The sequence below is a fragment of the Tetrao urogallus genome, assembly GCF_951394365.1.
Source record: "Tetrao urogallus genome assembly, chromosome: 10".
Classification (NCBI taxonomy): Eukaryota; Metazoa; Chordata; class Aves; order Galliformes; family Phasianidae; genus Tetrao; species Tetrao urogallus.
Genome location: NC_136823.1, coordinates 13,885,255 through 13,902,177, shown reverse-complemented (window position 1 = coordinate 13,902,177; position 16,923 = coordinate 13,885,255). Strand labels below are relative to the sequence as shown.

Below are 16,923 nucleotides of genomic sequence, written 5' to 3'. Positions count from 1 at the left end.
AACTTCAAAAGGAATGTTAAGAAGTTGTAGTTGCATTGAATTAAGCTAATGTGTGCTAAATGGCAACCTTTGGTTGTGCTTTTGGGTTTTATTATGTGTCCAGGGCAGTGTGTAAGCTGTTGAGCCAGGCTGTTAGCATCCCGCTGGCGTGCAACCCTGGCTTATGTTGCCTCCCTTAATTTAATTTAGCTTTATATGTTCAGACTATAATCAATTTTTATGCTACTTTAATAAGCAAATTTATGCTATCAGCATGCTAAAAAGACTTGTCATTCACAGCTTCCCAGTCAATCCACCATTTTGTGCATTAGCCAAGTGCTCGACTGTCCTAAATTTGATTGCTGTCCCAAATTTGGTCGCTGCCCTACAATTACCGGCTGGCACGCTGCTCCTGCCAGGCAGGCACGTGGCCCTCACACCAAGTGGCCCCTTTAAATGCTCTTTGCATTGCAGTATAGGGAAGAGCAATTACATAGCCCCAAACATTTGACAGCCTGACCCAGCTGGGTTGCCAAATGTTGTCATAGAAAGCACGGACTTTTATTTCCTTGTATGAAAGAGACAAATACTGTGTTGGAAAGTGCCTGAGCATTAAAAAAAAAATGGCTGCATTGAGCAGTGATGGGCCAGTGGCTGGCAGGAAGCTCTCCTCTTTCCCATTTACAGCTCACCAGGGAGTCTCATCTTTAAACTGAAAGAGAACAGATTTAGGTTAGACTTCAGGAGGAAATTCTGTACTCAGAGGGTGGTGAGGCAGCAGCACAGCTGCCCAGAGCTGTGGGTGCCCATCTCTGGAGGTGCTCAAGGCCATGGATGGGGCCCTGGGCAGCCTGAGCTGGTGGGGGCAGCCAGCCCACGGCACGGGGTTGGAGCTGGGTGGGCTTTAAGGACCTTTCAACCCAACCATTCTATGATTCTATGATCTCTTCTTTTCCCCCTCTTGCAGGAAGATTTGTCTCCACTGTAAGTGCTCCCAAGAAGAGCACATTGTAACAGTTATGCCCCTGGAGATGGAGAAGACCGTCACCAAGCTGATGTTCGACTTCCAGAGGAATTCCACCTCCGATGACGACTCAGGCTGTGCACTGGAGGAGTATGCATGGGTACCTCCTGGCCTGAAACCTGAGCAGGTAACCCTAACGCTGGGCTTCCCAAATACGTAGTATGAATTCACTCTTCAGAAGTAAACGCCCTTGTTTTCTCGTAGGGATATGAGACGCTTGCTACGTGCAGTTCATGTCTGTTCTGAACACACCAATGAAACAAAATAGAAATGTCACCCGTATGGGACTTTTGTTTTGTGGTGTGTAGGTATAACTGGCAACTGAGAGATGGAGAAACAAAGTACCTTCAGGATGAGGTTTGTTACAATAATGAAAGAGGAAAAACATGCCTACTGCGGTTTTGTGGGGGAAAAGCTGACAGGATGCTTGTGCATCCAGGGCAGCTGGTGTACCTGTCTTGCTCCCCTAGGCCACCAAGCTGCTGCATGGAGGGCCAACACCAGCAGCTTGCTGTAAAAATGGGCCATAGGTTTTGAGGTTGGGCCCTTTAGTCATGATGTTTGTGACTTACTTGAACCTTTACTGGAGCCAATTCTTTCCAGCATCTCCGTTATAGGAGTTAAATGGGATGGATTAGACCTTAGCGTGCTGTGTGGAAAGCACGCTGATTTCTGCTCTGTGCACTTTACAGGATTCATTTAGTTTTTATGCTTATCTTTTACATGTTCAACTACGAACTTAATTTGCAGAGGAGATTGCAAAATACGCTTAGCCTTGATAATTGCTATGGCAATCATTTTAAATCGTGTAAGGAGGTTGGGAGAGTGTGGAAGGCTTTCATTCTTATTGTTACAGTTACTGTCCTTAAATACTGTGTTTTCCTGAGCTTTTATTCAGAAGGGCTTAGGCATTTCCTGAAATATTTTGGCACCATCCATAGGCTGTAAATATTATCTGTCTGTTTAGAGAAAATCCAGTTGTTTGGGTTTCTTTTTTTTTTTCCCTTTCTGGTCTTTGCAAGCGTGGCTCAGTGCTGCTCTCAGCTCCACAGCACTGTACGTTTCACTTGGTGCCATCCAAGCATGCAAATCAAGGAGCAGCCTTGCCTTCTGTCCCCTTCCCTGCAGTAGATGCTCCCTTTGAGCCTCCCAGGAGGCACCACATTGGGTGCATGGTCAGGTACATTTGGTGCCAATGTCCTCCGCACCAAGGGACACAAACCAGGTGAGTTTCACAAGTCACCCCAGAGAACCATGCCCAACCTGGTACTGCTAGCAGCAGGTACTGAGGTCTCATGTATTACCCAGGTTAGTGTATTTCTAGGTTCTTCCAGCATCTGTTTCTTTTCGGAGTTCACTGTGCTTCTCAATACAAATGCTGGCTTATTGACTGCATTTCTCTAGGTGCACTGCTGGGGTTTTCAGCAGATCTGACCTCTCTAATCACAATAGAAATGAAGAGCAGTCATAGGCACTGAAACCCTTCCAGCATAGCTCATCTGCTGGTCCCTTGGGTACATTTTGCACCTCAGATGATCATCTAAAGAGACAAAAATAAGGTGTGGCTGCAGAATTGCTGCATGGGGCCAGGAGTTGTCCTTGCATGGAGAGCAGCTCCCTGAGCTTCTGATTTCTGTTTGTGTTCAGGGTAGGGGTAGTGTTTGGAAGGAGAGATAGTGCAGGATCACCATGTGAGTGGGGCCGCGAAAGACCTGCCAAAGGAAGTGTGTGACACTGAATATTCTTGAGTTTTTGTACTTCACTGTATGAGCTCTGTGTGGGTTCTAGTGTTGGACCTGGATGCTGAGGAGATTTTGGTTTGTGCCTGTAGGTGGTGGTGATGGTTGTGGTGTGGAGAGAATGTGCTGCGCAGCCTCCTGAAGGCTGGTGTCTGAACCTGCAGCTGCTGGGAGCCTTTGGTGGTGGGCCCAGCTGTGGGCTGGGACACTGCTGTCAGGCTGGGGTGAAAATACTGATTTGCAGACAGTGAAATTTTCTCTGCCTTCCATTGCCTCGCTGTTGTATTTCTCTGACGTGAAACAGATGAAACGAAACAACTTTTTCTGCAATATTCTACTTTATTAAAATAACCACACAGCATATGAGCTGGGGAGGTAAGTAGTCCCCTGAAAGACTAATGCAGCTCTCTTATTGTACTTGGACAGCAGCCTTCCTACCTTGCTGTTCTTGGGAGACAGTGTTCGTGTCTCACTCAGCGCAGCAATTTGCAGGATTTCTGGGGGGAAGATGGCCAACAACCATAACATCGGTTTTTGGCAGTTTCAGCAGGTCATTCCGAATTTGGAGTGTACCTTCCATCCCTAGCTTAAAATATTTATTAAATATAATCTAAATGGAAAGCAGCCCAAACATATGAGGGCTCATTGGATTCCTGGACACTAATCTGGGAGCGGTCAGCTGGTCCATGTTACATGCCAACCGTGTGAAAATAGTGTTGGTTATTTGAGCATTGGTCCAGTGTTTACATATCGTTATCCAAACACTGCATTGAAGAACAGAGCTCAAGTTTTCCCTTGTATTATGTCTGATCAGCATACAGGACTACAAAGTCCTTGCACAACGGTGATATCTAGTATGTATTTCTAAACAAGCTTATACCACAGGGTTGAGGGTAGTAATATAAAAAAATGTTAAAATTCAATTGCATCAGTCATGGTAAAATTTCATTAGGAAAATGGGCTAAAATTAATGATACCTGTGCTCAAGAAAGAGAATTTGAACGGGAAGGGAACTGGAAATATTAATGTGCAGAGGAGCCCAGAAGAGTTTGTTTGTTCGGTGTCCCCAGTCGAAGGGCTGGATCACTCCCTATGCATTATAGGAGGAAGAGCAGTTACTCAAGCTAAAACTTTGGCATACAAACACAGATAGAAACTGGCTCTGAATGCATTCAGGCAGGAAATTGGAAGGGGATTCAAACTATCAGAGGTGTAAGGCTCAGCGGCAGCCTGCCAACAGGGAAGGCGGAGGGTGAAAACTCAAGATTGAGCTCCATAAATTACAATGTGATCAGAAAATGTGGTTTCTTGCAATAGCAGTTGGCTGACCAGGGTGGCCGTGAGGTTGCAGTGAACTCTCATCTCACTTGCGTCAGGACCCTGATGAAAAATGGTCTCATGGTAGGAGGTGGAGTTCCCTTATGGAAGATGCAGCTGCAGATGGGAGCAGTGGGGCTGTATGGAAGGAGAAACGGAAGCTCAGGGCTCAGAGAACTCCTTTTTGCCGGTTTGCAGTTCCCTGGACAGATAAAGAGATAAATGTGAAAGTCTGGAAATGAGTAGACGGTAATAGAAACCCATCCTGAGCAAACCCAAATCCCATGCCACAGGATGGGGAGCCAGCTTGTCTGCTGGGGCTGGCAGCCTGAGTGCTGGTCTGCCTCACGCTGACACCACGTCTGGAGGCAGATGCATGAGAATAAGTGCTTCTGTAATGTGTTTTTCACATATTTAGACAAGGGCTGTGTAAATACATGTGAATGCGCAGCCTTGAATTCCTTGGGCCTGTGGTTTGGAGAAACCCAAAGATGTTACAACATGCCAGCTTGAATTTCTGGATACAAGGGGCTTTTGAGGATTCCTGTCTTTATTGTGTCTCAATAATAGGAGCAGCTGGCTGTGGGCACAGCTCTCAAATGAAACAAAGGATGGGCCTCGACTTCAGCTGCGGTGTGGCTTTCTGTATGGCTCCAACATGCCAGCATTCAAGACCTTTCTATGTGCTGTAAGAACTTAATTCCCTCTTGCTGACAGCATGGTTGCTCAAATTGAATCCCTTAAAAGTTAGGAAAATCTCATCTGAGCTAAAATTAGCCATGCTAAAGTTCAGAAGATCATTTTATTCTAAAGCAGGCGCAAAGGCTGGGACCTCAAGAGCTTTGCAGTGTGCTGCGAGACTGTCAGTGTCACAGGGAATTTGTTCAGGAGCTGATGTACAATGTTGATTCCTGTGCTTGAATCTTTTGCAAGGCTTATAGCACAGCCCTGAGTTACAGAACCTGCAGGCTCCATCAGCTGCTGTTCATAAGTGAGCAAAGAACAGTGGAGACAAACCTACAGCAAATATTTACACCTTACCTACAAATAGCTGCTTCCACCTCCTCAGTGTGGCAGAAAGTCATTTATCTGGGCCAGCTGTCTCTGGAGGACATGTGCCTCGCTTGGGCCTATGGATCATGACTGAGTACATTTTACTTTTTCACCCTTTCTTGAGCCCTGTGAATCCAGCAAACTGTTTCACTCCTTGTGTGCAGCAAGGAATAGTCAAGACAGACCGAAGCAACCCTATGCCTTAAGCCCCCAAGCAAGGGAAAATCGATAATTTATGGCCAGGAATAACAAGATCTCCATGAATAACTCCTGATCTTACCCTGATGCTGAGAGCAGTTGTACCTCGTGAGCTCGTGGTCTGGAGCTGAGCTGCTTCCCCACCCTGCAATGGACCATTGGAGGAGGAGGCATGAGTATATCCCCGCTCTGCTATAGGAACACAGTGTACAACCATGTATCTGGACCTCTGTTCTCTTTCTGTGTCCGAGGGCATTGGTTTGATGGTTGTGAGCCAGTGGGAGCTGTTAAAACAATTTAATTCTTGAGCTGTCTTATCAGGGAAGGAGTTGGCTGCTTTCGTTGGCCCCAGAAACAGAAAAGCACTGTTCTGACATGGGTTGCACGGTTCTCAGATTGGAAGCACCCGTGTGATGGATGACAGAGGTAAGAGGCAGCAGAAGAGCAGGGAATGGAAAATAGAACAGAGCCATCCCAGTGTATTGTCCTGGAGCTTTATTCCAGTGTATAGTTACAGCCTGTACTCACTGCAGCACTATTCCAGCACGCTATCCCACAGCTTATAAATACAAGAGCATTTTAAGTGGCATACTCAGAGGAATTATCAGCTGCAATCAATGCAGCAGATGATTGCTATAACTGCTGGTGCTCCAGGGGACTCTGAGGGTGGGGGTCTGCTGGACAGCACACCACAGCCAGACCACCTTCATATGCTTCTGAAAGCGCTGTTTCTGTCTCTGTTTAATCCAATTTCAATTTTGTGCTCCAAAAAAGAAACCTCATGGCATGTGCTTTCACAAGTCTAAAACTTGTGGATGTGTGTCCTTGATTCAAATGTTCTTCTTTAATGCCAGCAGGAAGCAATGTCTCTGCAGGATCTTTTATAGAGCAAGAGCTGCTCCAAAAGCTTGACAGAAATTGATGTCATTCTCAACAAGAGACCAGGGAACAGCAACACTCAGCGGATGCGCTGCCATTAGCTGTGAGAGAGGAGCGCACGGAGAGCTGCACAGTGTGCCAGAACAAATAGATGTTATGGGAATTGTTTCTCTTTGTTCCCTGCCTTTGTCCTTGTGATTCTGGGGTAGGTTTGTGGGAGCAGGGGTGCAGGATAGTCCAGCCTTGGGAGTGCTGTCTGCTGTCAGCACACAGGTTTGGGGAGCGATCTCCCACCTGATGCTTTTGTGTGTCTCTCTCCTCGTTTGTGTCACTTTTCCAGCACAATTTCCAGCCCTGGATATTCTGGTTTTGTCCACACTCCCTGGGGGTACCTCAATAATAAGAGGAGATAGATCTGAATAGCAACAAGCAAGCACACCAAGATGCCTTTAATGCCTCCCATCTGGCAGCATGCTCCCTGGTTGCAGGGCAGCCTGCTCATGGGCACAGCAGGGAGGTGAGTTCGTGGTTGCCCTGTAGGGTGTTCTGCTGCTCTGGGACGTGCCCGGCTGCAGCCTCGCAGTGCTCACTGCTGCTTTGTTCCAGGACGCCTGGTCTTGCTGCCAGGGCTGTTTTGCCCTGAGGAATAAAGAAGCGCTTTGTATCGTGATGTCCATGGAGGAAGAGGACGTGCCAGGTGTGGGTCCAACTGAACCCATTTTATAGCTTCATGCTGGCTGTGATCTGCAGAGCTCTTTTGTGAGCGTATGTGTGCGAGCACTTGGAAAATGTTGCAGATGCTTCAAGAAAGTTATTTATATGTGGTTTGTTTGTTTTCCACCGGAAGCCAGCAGGAATGGTAGAGCTAACAAATGCATCAGCGTCATTCCTCTGTAGATTCCAAGTGTTCAGTGTAGAAGATCTTGAAGACACCCAAGATCAGGCTGGATGGGTTCGAGCATCCGTTTGAGCTGTAGGTGTCCTTATTCATTGCAGGGGAGTTGGACTAGATGACCTTTAAGGGTCCCTTCTAACTCAACGATTCTATGATCACCCCACGTCTCACATGCTGCTAAAAGGCCAGCATGGGCTTGTTGCAGCCTCTTGGGCCAAAACTCATCACACTCCCAAATCTTCCACACCCCTGCTTACCCAACTATGGTCCCTTTTTGGGGTCATGTCCGGGTACTGTATTGCATGAGATGCATCCTGCCCTAGCAGGGCTGGTTTGGGGAAGGCGAAGCAGGACTACTGCCCAGCTGTTGTGGCTCTGCAAGTCATCACTTGCAGCTGCAGCATGCCAGGACACCTCATGCTCCTTTATGGCCCTTCCAGCAGTCTGATCACACCAAGCAGCCCTGCCTGATGGGTGCTTGGGGTGTTGTGATTGGGGTGCACCTGGTGGAAGGGTGTTGCGTTTGCAACCTGAGCACACGCTGCCTGAAAGCACTTGCTTTTCCACCCCCACTTTTATTTCTTTGATCAAAGAAATCTTTCATCAATGCCATAAGCTCACAAGTTGTTTGCAAACCTTTCCTTCCTGGAGGAGGTGTAGGACTTTGCCTGCAAAGGGCTGGGGGTGTTCTGCCTTTGGTGAGGAGCCTGAGGGGCCACCAGCAGAAGCCACACTTCTGCCTGTGTTCAGCAGGGATGGGATGGCAGCTGACAAAATTAAACTGGAAACAGAGCCCGAGCCTAGGAAGGCTGCAGAAACACAAAGGCATTTGTAAACTAATGTAATTACTTTCCTCAGTGCCTTTGAATAAAGTTGGCTCCACTTTAAAGGCTTTTCCCTACCCTCATTTTACATTGTGTTCTTTCCTTTCTCCTGGTTTCTATCTTCCCCTTTTCTCTTTTAGGTTGGAGGAGCTGTTAAGTTCCAAAATACGTATCAGCAGTTGTTATCCGTGCCCTCACTAAAACACAGAGCCCTCGAAACAGTTTCTTTTTGAAGACGAGGATAATGCACGCAATGGGGAGGATGGCTGGGGATGTTCAGCCATAGCATGGAAAACATTTCTGCCACTACACCCTGGTGGCATCTGGGGCCCCCAGCCCACACTGAAGTCTTATTGTGACTTGACATGATGTTTTTAGATTCTTCAGGGGGTTCTCCCAGCGAGATGGGAGCAGAGGCTGCAGCAGAGGGCCGAGTGGGAAAGCTTTGCAGGAAATCCAGCCGTGTGCCTCAAGTGGCTCCTGAGCATCTTGGTTAGAATAATTGTAGATGAAGTAGGTCTGTTGCAAGGGGAAATAGCAGGACACTGAGTTGCTGCATCATACAGCACAAGTATTTAATAAAAATGCAATTATTTGGTGGAGCTTGTGCTGCAGAAGTCAGGGGATAACCATCCACCAATGCCCAGGGGTCAGGATCAGCCCTTTGGCCACAGTGGCTCTGCAGAGGGTTTATGGCTGTAAGGCTTGTGCATGCTTTGAACCAGAACTGAATGGAGGAGGAGCTTTTTTTTTCATGGAAAATGCTGACCTTTTGTACAAAAGCAAAGTGCAGACAAAGCAGTTTTACTTTTCCAGTGAGTTAACGTTTTCTGCAGGCCTTTCTCCTTGGAAAGCCAAATGTATCTGAAAATCCCTTTTTCCTTTATTTTCCTTCATTCTCAAGCATCACTGCTTCATGGCTGGGCTTTGCCACCCCAATTCTGGCAGCCTGAAGTTGGAAATTGACAACAAATGAGAGGTTGTATTACCTGAATTATGATCACCTGGGCAAGGGACAGCCTTCTACTCATCACCTGCATGTGGTGGGGCTTGTTTGTTACTTAAAGCCATGGGAAAAGACCAGCAGCTGCCACTGCAGCCCTTCTGCAAGCACCAATGCAGAAGATCCTGCTGGCTGCCTTGACCCCAAAGCAAACCCTTTTGCATTATTGCAGGCAGCAGAACACAGGTTGGAGCCTGTTGTATTTGTTTTGCTTTGCTTTTCAAACCAAACTGCCCATCCCTGCCAAGCAATGTTGCTGGTGTGATGAGAGCCGGTTCCCGCAGACCTGTTGGGGTTAAATGGAAAACTTCCCAGCGGAAGCAGGAGAAGGAGCCATGCGCACATGTGGTGCCATGCTGGGCTCCGGAAAGGCAGCTCCTGGCTGCCTATGCTGAGGGAAAGACGCATATCCCTGCTTCTCACCTAGGATGCGTGTCTCACAGCTCATCGCTACGGGGAGCAGAGCAGCCTGATGTCATCTGGCGGCTCTTCAGAAAAAAAAAAAAGATTTTTGGTTGCTGCCAACTTCAAGGACTCAACGGGGGGAAGATCTTCATCACAAGGGAACCAAACGGAGCACCCTGAGTGTGGAACCGGGCAGCCCAGCTAATGCACCTGGAGGTGGCCAAGAGGAGCCAGCCGTGCTCGGAGCCCCAGGACAGCGCCGCAGGGAGAAGCCAGAGCCCAGCAGCTGAACAGAGACCATGGCAGCAGGGACACAGCACTGGGTTTGCTGCTGCAAGCTCTGCTGTGGACCTGGTGCATGAATTCAAGAATCTCGCAGAACATTGTCACACCATAAATAGTGCTTTTCAGTGGATATATTTGCTCCCTCATGTAGCGTGTTATAGGAATGCTTTTTCAGTGTGATTTGATGTCCTTGGATGAAGGATGCTCTATAAATGCCAAGTAAGTGTTATAACCTATGTAAGTTTGTTCCCTTCTTAATATAACAAAATGCTTCTCAGCCTTTAGTGGTTTCTATAGTTGCTGGGTCTGTTCCTGCTGTGCTTTAGCAAAGCAAATTCAGGGGTTCACATGGCTCCACAGTGTGTTCCTCAGCTCGGTGACACGAGCAGTCCCCTTGTTGGCACCACAGGTGGAGACCTGCTGACAAGCTCCTTTGTCATAAAATGCCATGATGGGAAAGTTGGATCCAAGCATTTGTACAGAGAAGAATAGAGCAGTTGAGAAGAAAACACCACAGCGGTGGTGTCCAAAAAGCTCCCAAAAGCAGAGGAAACACCTCGGGAGAGTTTATCCCATGGTGGCAAAAGCAGAAAGCAGTTTGCATCTCTCCAACCGAGCACAGATTGAAAGGAGCCATCCATCCCCCTTCTCCTGCCCCAGCATCCAGAGTCTCCTGATCCCAACCGAGCAGCAAGGGCTTTCCTTACCTTCACCCTCTCCTGCTTCTCCCCTTGCTGTTGAACCCCTGCGTGGCCGTTTTAGTGCTGCTGCAGGGCCAGGGCGCTGCATCCCAGCCCTTCTGTGCATGTCCCAGGTGTGGCAGCCGGAGCGCAGAGTTCAGGGCGTGCTTCCTCACCAGGCTCTTCCTGCACCAGGGCACGCCGGGCCCCACCATGCTGCGCTTGTCATAATTGGTTTTAATTATATACTCTGAGACGAAAGAGAAGGAAAGAACAGCAAACAAGCCTTCCAACAGATGTTATCTGCTGTTTATTTTCACAAATTGCTGCAGAAAAGACCCGGAGGGTTTTGATGGAGGTGGAGGCTGAGATATAGCCAGCAACACGAAGGCTGTCGGGGCACAGGCTTTGTAACCTGCCCTGCTGAGGCAGGTGCCGACACATCCCCGCAGCTAGCCAAGCATGCTAACGCTATGGAGGCTGACAGAGCAAACGGTAACAAGCCGGCAGGCGCTGCCGCCCTCCTGGAGCCCTCTTGGGAGAAAAAGGCAGCAAAACTGAGGCAGCACGTGGCTGTGTTGCTCTGCTCGGTCAGAAATAACTGGTGCCTGTTTTTGCTCCCTAGGTGCACCAGTACTACAGTTGCCTTCCAGAAGACAAGGTGCCCTACGTCAACAGCCCGGGGGAAAAGTCTCGCATCAAGCAGCTTCTGCACCAGCTGCCTCCTCATGACAATGAGGTGAGTGACCTCGTGGTGTTGGTGACAGAAGGGCATGGGATGCTTGTCCTGCGGTCTCTCTCTTTGGAGGTGTGGGTGGCTTTTTTGCAGCCCTTTCTGCCTTTTCATGGAGTTTGGCAGCATTGCTGTTTCAACAGAGCTGTTTGCTACCTGATAGGATTCTGCTGGAGGTTGTGAGCTGTTTGTTTTTAAGTCTCAGTTTTTGTTTTTGAAATCATCTGCACTTCTCTGCCATAAAAGCACTTTCCCAGCCTTTGGAAGCCACGCTCAAAGCAGCTCTAAGTTGTGTTTATCTCAGCCAGATGCAAAGTAACAAAAGCCTTTCCCAGGCGCTCCTTCCAGCTCACCTTGATGTGTACCAGGTTGGTGAGGTGTTTTGCTCACGAGCTGTGAGCCTGGGAGGCCAGGGTTTGAGTCAACACCTGCAGAGCAAGCACACCTCGCTGCATCTTGCAGGAAAGACGTGTGAGGCAGCAGAAAGGGTCTGCTGTCTGACGTGTTTTTTTATCAGGGAGAACATTGGCTGCTGCTAGCCCGCAATATTTCCCTTTGTCAACAACAGCAACAACAAAAAAGATTTTTGTGCTCCTTTTGAAGAAGCCGCACTGGAAAAGACAAGCGGGTACTTTGTCTCATCTAGGTCAGGAATTCACGACTTTGCCCATGCGTGGCTGGGTGCCACCAGAGCAGTGCGGCGCTGCCGGCACCGCGCAGGGGCTTCGCACGCATCCTCGGGCCCAAACCTGCCCTCCTGCCTCCTCTGGCAGTGTCAGAAACCCACAGCTGGAAAACGCCGGGATAAATGCACAGCAAAGCAAAGCTGCTGCAGGCTGGAACGACGAGCAAGTGTTGTTTCCCTGAGCATTGCTTCCCTGAGCATTTTGCATCCAGTTCCCACTCATGCTTGGTTTTGTTCCTCTTGAAGTGTTGAGAAATAACCGTTGGAGTTCCCAAATAGCTGGAACTCCATTGTTTACACAGGGAAAGTGGGCCGTGCTTGAGAAACACCATCAAAACACTTGGATACTGCTGTAATGTCTCTGCTATAATGTGGCTGGTGGAAGAAGTAGGCCTGGTCGTACATTTTCAGTTGTATTTCATTTATGCATCGTACAAATGGTGGCTGGGAAGAGTTTGAATTTCTGCTGAAGTTACGCCTATGGAGGTGGCTGTATGTTTTCTTGGATTCCTTTAGTGAGCTTCGCAGATCCTATGGGATTATGGCTCAGATCACCGAGCATCACTTCTGTTTTCTAGGTCCGTTACTGCAATTCATTGGATGAGGAGGAGAAGAGGGAGCTCAAGCTCTTCAGCAATCAAAGGAAGAGGGAAAACTTAGGGAGAGGAAATGTCCGACCATTCCCTGTGACCATGACAGGAGCCATCTGTGAGCAGGTGGGTAGCAGGCAACAAAGTGATGGGAGCATGCCATGAGCACCCCATGGATTTTGGACACCAGAGCAGTCACTAATCCCAAAGCTAGTGCAGGGAAAGCTGCTGGGATCCTGGGGATAGAATCATAGAATCTTTGAGCTTGTAAAAGACCTCTAAGATAATCCGCTCCAACCATTGGCCTACCTCTACTGTGCCCACTGACTACATCCCTCAGTGATACATCTTCACAATTCTTGATCACCTCCTGAAACAGTGACTCCACCACCTCCCTGGGCAGCCTGTGCCAATGCGTTCAACACTCTTTTCTAGAAGAACTTTTTCCTAATTTCCAACCTGAACCTCCCTTTCTCCAGACTAAACAATCCGAGTTCCCTCAGCGGCTTCCCATAAGTCTTGTGTTCCAAACCTTTCACAGCTTCATTGCTCTCCTTTGGACATGCTCCAGTGCCTCTTTGTCTTTCCTATAGTGAGGGGTCTAAAACTGAATGCAGTATTTGAGATACATTATTGCAGCAAGCAGTCGTTGGGTCACCATCACAGTGAGTGCCCATTGGGTTGTCACCACTGCAGTGAGACACCAGCAAGGCAGAAGTGGAACCAAGATGGGATCCAAAAAGCTGCTGAGATTCTTGGAGAGGCAGCAGGAGGGGGATTCCCGAACAGTGAATTACCACTTTCTGCCACCTTTACAAAAGCATCTCGTTAGGGATGGACTCACTGGTCTCATGTTGGCTTTTCTAACAGTGCGGTGGGCAGATCAACGGAGGGGACATCGCCGTCTTTGCCTCGCGAGCTGGGCACGGCGTTTGCTGGCACCCTCCTTGCTTCATCTGCAGCGTCTGCAATGAACTGCTGGTCGATCTGATCTACTTCTACCAAGATGGCAAGATTTACTGTGGCAGGCACCATGCCGAGTGCCTCAAGCCTCGGTGTGCAGCGTGCGATGAGGTAAGAGCCCACAAACCCCATGAAACCCCACTGCCCACCTCTGTCCTCTGTTTTTCTATAGCATGAGGTGGTTTTTTTTTTTTCCCCTGAGTGACTCATAAGAATAAAGCAAAATAGGCAGTGATTTGAATTTGGGATCCAAGGGCTGGACTGAAGGGGTGCCACCAAAAAGATGTACCCCAGCACAGATGCATGAGAAGGTATTTCCTCTCTGTGTACAGAAGGAATGGATGCTAAGTATGATGCTTTGGCTTTGCCTTGCAAGCTTTTCGTAGGGTTTCCATTTGGCATCCTGCGGGATTTTGTGTTGAAATCTACCCAAAGCATTTCCAGTAACAACACACCCACCCATGCTTTGTAATTTCAGCCTGGCTGTGTGTGCCCTTCCTTCCTTCTCCTCTCTTCCCCCGGAGGAAGCCTCTGGTGGGATGAGTGTTGTGTTTCTTACAAGCAGTAGTGTTTGAGCGCACGCCGAGCCAAAACAGGCTTGCAGAGAGGAGATTAAAGGGATGCAGGAAGCTGAACAAATGGAATACAAAACGAACGTAGAAAACCGTGCAGAGTTGACTCTGAGCATTTCTCAAGTGTCAATCTCTGTTTAAAAGGCTGGTGAAGGAAATTGTTCTGGCTTCTAAAGTTCAGAAAACCATAGTGTGGAAAACCATATGTACTATAAAATACCGAGTCCCATCTATGCAAGCGTGTAATAGTAAAAATCCAGGGCTATATGTGCTTGAAATATGAAGAACATTGACGTATGTATCCAATTAAATTTGTAATGTTACCGGTGAAAAAACAACTCCTAACCATGCAACTGGCCCAGTTTCCTCGTGGTTTAGGCTGGGTAATTTCTTTTCTTGTACTTTTTATCCTTGCAAATTCTCATGCTAGGCTTTCTTTCATTCGGCTTCTTTTGCACACGCTTCTTTCACTGGAGCATCCAGCACTGACTGTGATGAGGGAACTCAGAAAGGGGAAAGCTGTCAGTGCAAGCAGGTGGCAGCAGGGCGGAGGTGATGGTGAGGAGCCAGGTAGCTCTGTTTCCCCTCCAGAGACCTGCCACTTTTCATTGTGCTTTCAGTCATCCTTTGTAGTCAGGTCCCTGTTTCAGAGATGGGTAGATGTGTTTTAATAAGTGGCTGTTCATTTCTTCAGAAGTCCCCTGGATCGATGGGTTGTATGTGAGTGTGTTTATTACCCTCATCGACCCCTTCTGCTGATGGATGTGCTTACAAGCACCCCCAGGACCCATTACTGCAAGCTGGACATTAACGCTTTGTGGTCCGTGCACCCATTTGCATTTTAACAGGGTGTGAGACTGAGGGTTTAGCTGTGAAATTCAGAGGTTGTGTGAGCAAAAGAGACACAAAGACCACATCCTGGGTCCCCTCTCTGACTGACTCTGCTCCATCATTTCTTTTCTTCCCCCAGATCATTTTTGCTGATGAATGCACCGAGGCCGAAGGGCGGCACTGGCACATGAAGCACTTCTGCTGCTTCGAGTGTGAGACTGTGCTGGGGGGGCAGAGGTACATCATGAAGGACGGGCGGCCCTATTGCTGCAGCTGCTTCGAGTCCCTCTATGCTGAGTACTGCGACACCTGCGCCCAGCACATCGGTACGTGTGCTCCTCCCTGTCCATGGCAGAGCAGTCCTAGGAGCTGTGTAACTAGGGAGAGCTTTCTCCGGCAGAATTTAATGCACACATTGTTCTTTTAAACCTCATTTTCCTGTAAGCAGCCTATCTCTTTGAATCTCAGCTTCCTCCCAGCTCAGCTAGCTGAAGACTCGCACAGGAGTTAATGAGCTACTGATGCAAAAGATGGTTGCTTATTAGGCATCATGGTTGTTTCTGTTTGCCTTTTTATAATTAACCTGCAGACAGATGTTCTCAGGCAGAAAGAAATAATGCATCAGAGTCAACTTGCCTTTTTGGAGCAGGAAGATGGGCTGGTGTGGGGTGTGCGTTTCACCGAGCCTGGCTCTTTCCTCACTGCATGGCTGCGCAGCTTGCTTTGCCCTTTGGCTGAGCATTTTCATGCGGTTGCACGCATGGCACACAGGCAGCCTTTGTCTGTCCGTGGAGGTGAACTCACGTGCCAGTGCTGCGTTCCAATCATTCACAGGCTGGAGGGAGGAAAAAAAAAACATTTTGCTCTTGTGCACCGGGCAGATGGCTCAGGGGAAGACATGAGGCTTCAACAAAGCACTTGGAAGATGTGTTTGCTGCATCCTATGGCACATCTTTTCTGAAAGCTCAGCTGCAGAACAGTGCAGAAGCAGCTGTTGTGCCTCTCACGGTCCCTTCACTTGTGCTTCACCCATCTGCTGCCAATTCTTTGCTACAGAGCCCTGCATAGACTGAGCTCGGCTAACCAGCCATTGCTTCCCCTTTCCCATGGCAGCTGGGATTTCATTTTCCCAGGCCTCATTAGAAGAGGGGTACCTGTAACAGGTAAGCACATTGGCTGATCACCTGGTACGGGCACCTCGACCAAAGCTGGTGCAGGGATTTGGCAGAGAGCCTGCTCACTGCCAGGTTTTCCCTCCAGTTCCCGTTTTGCTGTGCATTTGCACATTTCTAGCAAAGAATGGCTGCAGCCATTTTGCTGCAACTTGCTCTTGGTAGTTGCTAAATGTGCTTAGCAGCTGCAGAACTCAGGCGTGTGCTTGAGACTTAGAGGGAGTGGGATGTATGGCAGAGCTGCTGAGCAGGGAAGCTGTGCCCCTGTCTCTGCAAGATAGTTATGGATCATTGAAAAAGAAGCTGATGAAATCCCACCCGCTGTCTTTTCTCTCTTTTGTCTATGAGGGCACTCTATATAAAGCATTTCGCTCATTATGAGGGGCAGAAAAAAACAACTAGGCTAAAGCAAGTTTAACTTGGAATAAAAGGGATTGTGAACATATAGTTCATTTGTAAGTCAACCAGTGGCATCGGACACTTCCAGTGGCAGGGCTGTTGCATGTGTGCGAGCAGGGGCTGCAGTGTGCGTGCAAGCAGGGCTGTGCACACATGCAGCAAGGCTCCCCACAGCTCAGCCGGCCTGCACCCTGTGCGGCAGTTTCTCAGGTAACAGAGGCTTTTGCCCAGAATGGCAGCTCAAACAGCAAATAAGTGCTGTAATTGAAGCCTTGGGAGCTCTGCTCACAGCTCTGATGTCTGTAGCAGGCACGTGCTACAGCGGCTCTGGCCGACGCTTGCAACTAGCCTGGGGTGTCACTGGCTGGGGACAAGCTCTTTATGTTCATTCCATTACTTATCCCAAGAGGCTTGGCAGGAAAAAATTTGGCTGAGGGGGGAAGCACGGGGATACACTTAAACCCCTGGAGCAGGCTCTGTCTGCCTTTTGGAAAAGGGGCCCCAGCAGCCAGAATAAAGTGAATCTGGGAAGGCAGTCAGGACCGGAGCAGCGAGGGGCAGGGATGAGATCTGTTCTGTTACGTACTTACAGATCCCTCTTTATGGTTTGGTTGGACGCTTTTTGGCTTTTAAATAGGCAGCATATTATTGCTTTGGCTTCAAGGACTTTATGGAGAACTTCTTGCATTCCTCTGCT

At 48.5% G+C, this 16,923-nt stretch overlaps 1 protein-coding gene across 1 annotated transcript in view; it reads left to right on the top strand.

Moving 5' to 3' along the window:
- The window catches only part of PRICKLE2 (prickle planar cell polarity protein 2), a gene marked incomplete at both ends in the record, with an annotated part of 87,098 nt that overhangs the window by 60,107 nt on the left and 10,068 nt on the right, over positions 1-16,923 (top strand). The window contains 5 exons of the mRNA XM_079540542.1: positions 947-1,130; positions 10,907-11,020; positions 12,278-12,415; positions 13,160-13,363; positions 14,795-14,981. Of these exons, the coding sequence (XP_079396668.1) occupies positions 947-1,130; positions 10,907-11,020; positions 12,278-12,415; positions 13,160-13,363; positions 14,795-14,981 (827 nt within the window). The remainder of the gene's footprint in view (positions 1-946; positions 1,131-10,906; positions 11,021-12,277; positions 12,416-13,159; positions 13,364-14,794; positions 14,982-16,923) is intronic.